Source organism: Antennarius striatus, chromosome 9, assembly GCF_040054535.1.
Source record: "Antennarius striatus isolate MH-2024 chromosome 9, ASM4005453v1, whole genome shotgun sequence".
NCBI classification, from domain to species: domain Eukaryota; kingdom Metazoa; phylum Chordata; class Actinopteri; order Lophiiformes; family Antennariidae; genus Antennarius; species Antennarius striatus.
The window spans coordinates 24,387,501-24,390,000 of NC_090784.1; the positions used below are offsets into that span (position 1 = coordinate 24,387,501).

General features: G+C 49.5%; 1 protein-coding gene across 2 annotated transcripts in view; it reads right to left on the minus strand.

Moving 5' to 3' along the window:
• Positions 1-1,400, minus strand: part of polr3glb (RNA polymerase III subunit GL b) — a 2,724-nt gene extending 1,324 nt beyond the window's left edge. The window contains exons 1-2 of one of the 2 annotated variants that reach the window (XM_068322898.1): positions 162-1,400; positions 1-64 (exon numbers count right to left, since the gene is read on the minus strand). The exon at positions 1-64 is cut by the window's left edge and continues 60 nt beyond it. In XM_068322898.1, the coding sequence (XP_068178999.1) occupies positions 1-45 (45 nt within the window). In that variant the 5' untranslated portion in view covers positions 46-64; positions 162-1,400. Of the gene's footprint in view, positions 65-145 lie in introns of both variants that reach the window. The other variant, XM_068322897.1, reaches the window with a different exon arrangement.
• Between the last annotated feature and the right edge of the window lie 1,100 nt (positions 1,401-2,500).

Consider the following 2,500-nt stretch of genomic DNA (forward strand, 5'->3'; position numbering starts at 1 on the left):
GAAGCTCGTCATCCTGTGGCCCCGCCCCCGGCCCCGCCCCGCCATCAGGTCTGATCAGCTGGTCCTGACCGGAAGTCAGAGGAGACACGCGTCAGCTCACGTCATCACGCTGTTGCCATGGAGACGGGAAACGCAGTTTATTCACGTGTTGAAGCACCGACTGTGTTCGGGTCTGTTCTGACGCTTCGCGGTGACGTCACAGCCCCGCGACAGGGCAGCGTGCAGGACGTTATCGGAACCGAACCGGAAGTGCCCGTCCGCGACAGAGGGCGGGACTTTCATGTGATCGTGGTTCCTGCTTCCGGGTTAGCTGGTCGCGCGCCTCGCCGTCCGGTTAGCCGTTAGCATGCCGCTCCGCTCACACCGACCGGCGCCATCACCGCCGCTGCTGCTTCCGCCTCCCGCTCTTCTTCGGTGGTGTGCTCAAGCCCCGCCCCCTGCCGGCCGGAAGCGGCGTAGCTCACGAGACAGGAAAGAACCGGTGTCACGTGGATTGATCCGGTCCGTATCGATCCGTATTGATGGTTCGGGCAGTCAGGTGACTTTCATTGTTTCCGGTTCCTGCGTGCAACGTCACGCTCAACGCACGCGGCTGAAATGAACGGGGGGGGGGTCGGCTCGGAAGGACCGACCGGAAGTGGACCGGGGGGGGTGCTTCATGTCCAGACTCCTCGGGTCTGTGACGTCAGAGGGAAACTCCAAAACTTTAAACTGGATGAACGAGCTGATGACGTGTTTCCTGTTGTGGGTCAGAGGTGAGGATGAGCGTGTCTTCATCTCTCCTCTTCCTCTCCTGTCGTCTCTATTCTCTATCTCCCAAACGTTTTGTGTCTTTATTCCCTCATTCACTTCCTCCCTTCCTCCCTACTTCCTACTTCCTACTTCCTCCCTACTTCCTCCCTACTTCCTACTTCCTCCTGCAGCTCCTGTTTTCTGCTGTAACATCAGATGTCACTTAAAACCAGAATCTGGTTTCTGTAAAATGACAGAAGACCTGAATAACTTTAAATCTTCTGGTGTCACTAAAATGTCCTGTGTCCTTTAGTGATGACCACCTCACTTTTGCAAACTTCCTGATATAATTACTGATTTTTAAATTGTATTTCCTTTTGTTTATTGGTGTTTAGTGTTTTAGTGTTCATCTAATAGAAAATTGTAAAATGTTTGAATGTGATTGAAGTGTTTTTGCAAAAATCAAATCCTTCCTTCCTTCTTCCCTTCCTTCCTTTCTTCCTTCTTCCCCTCCTTCCTTCTTCCCTTCCTTTCTTCCTTCCTTCTTTCCTTTCTTCCTTCCTTCTTCCCTTCCTTCCTGATGACCACCTCACTTTTGCAAACTTCCTGTTATAATGCACTAATTCTTATATTGTATTTCCCTTTGTTTCTTGGTGTTTAATGTTTTTGAGTGTTTAGTGTTTTTGAAATGTCATCTAATGAAAAATTGTAAAATGTTCTAAATGTTCTAAATGTTCTAAATGTTAAATGTGATTGAAGTTTGTTTGGAAAAGATGTTCTGAGGCACTTAAATGCTTTCATCTAATGTAAAACTGCAAAATGTTTGAATGAGATTAAAGTGTTTTTGCAAAAATCAAAAAAAAATCCTTCCTTTCTTCCTTCCTTTTTCCCTTCCTTTCTTCTTCTCTTCCTTCCTTTTTCCCTTCCTTTCTTCTTCTCTTCCTTCCTTCTTCCCTTCCTTCCTTCCTTCTTCCCTTCCTTCCTTTTTCCCTTCCTTCCTTCTTCCCTTCCTTTCTTCTTCTCTTCCTTCCTTCTTCCCTTCCTTCCTTCCTTCTTCCCTTCCTTCCTCGACCAGTTGAAGGAGGCGGGGGCCAGGCCTCCTCTGGTGGTGGTGATCAGAGAGAGCTCCATTCTTCCTTTCTGCTACTCTGACTCTGTCTCTAATCTTCAACTTTTTTATTTCCTTTTTCACCCCAACCGGTCAAGGCAGAGGACCGCCACCAGGGGGTCAGGATCTGCCCCAGGTTTCTTCCCAAGGGGGAGTTTTTCCTGCCACTGTTGCTTCATGCTTGCTCTTTGGGGTCCGCTTGGTTTCCTCTTTTTTTCCTGACTTTCTACAGTGCCTCTAAAGTTGTCTTGACATTCCCCCACCACATAGATTATAGTAGTCAAACACAGTCAAAGTGGAGTGAAGGTCCCGTGTCACCCCCCCATGTTACACCCTTCACTTCTTTCAGCCTGCTGCTTGATTTGAATAAAATGACAAATTCCTTCTCTCCATCCATCTCTTCCTCCCACAGCAGCTCATTGACATCAGCTCTGACCCCCCTCCCCCGCCCCACTTCACCCGCCCCGGGGTTACGTGTCCTCCCTGTGCCTCGGCCCCGCCCCCTGCAGTCAGAGGCTCCGCCCCCCGCTGTGAGACCCCTTTGGGTCATTTGCAGAGGGACCAGGAGCAGGAGCAGCTCCATCCTCCGTCACTGGTCAGGAGGAAAAGAGTTTAGAGGTTTTTGTTTGATGGACGGTCGATTCTCCTGGATTTAAACCC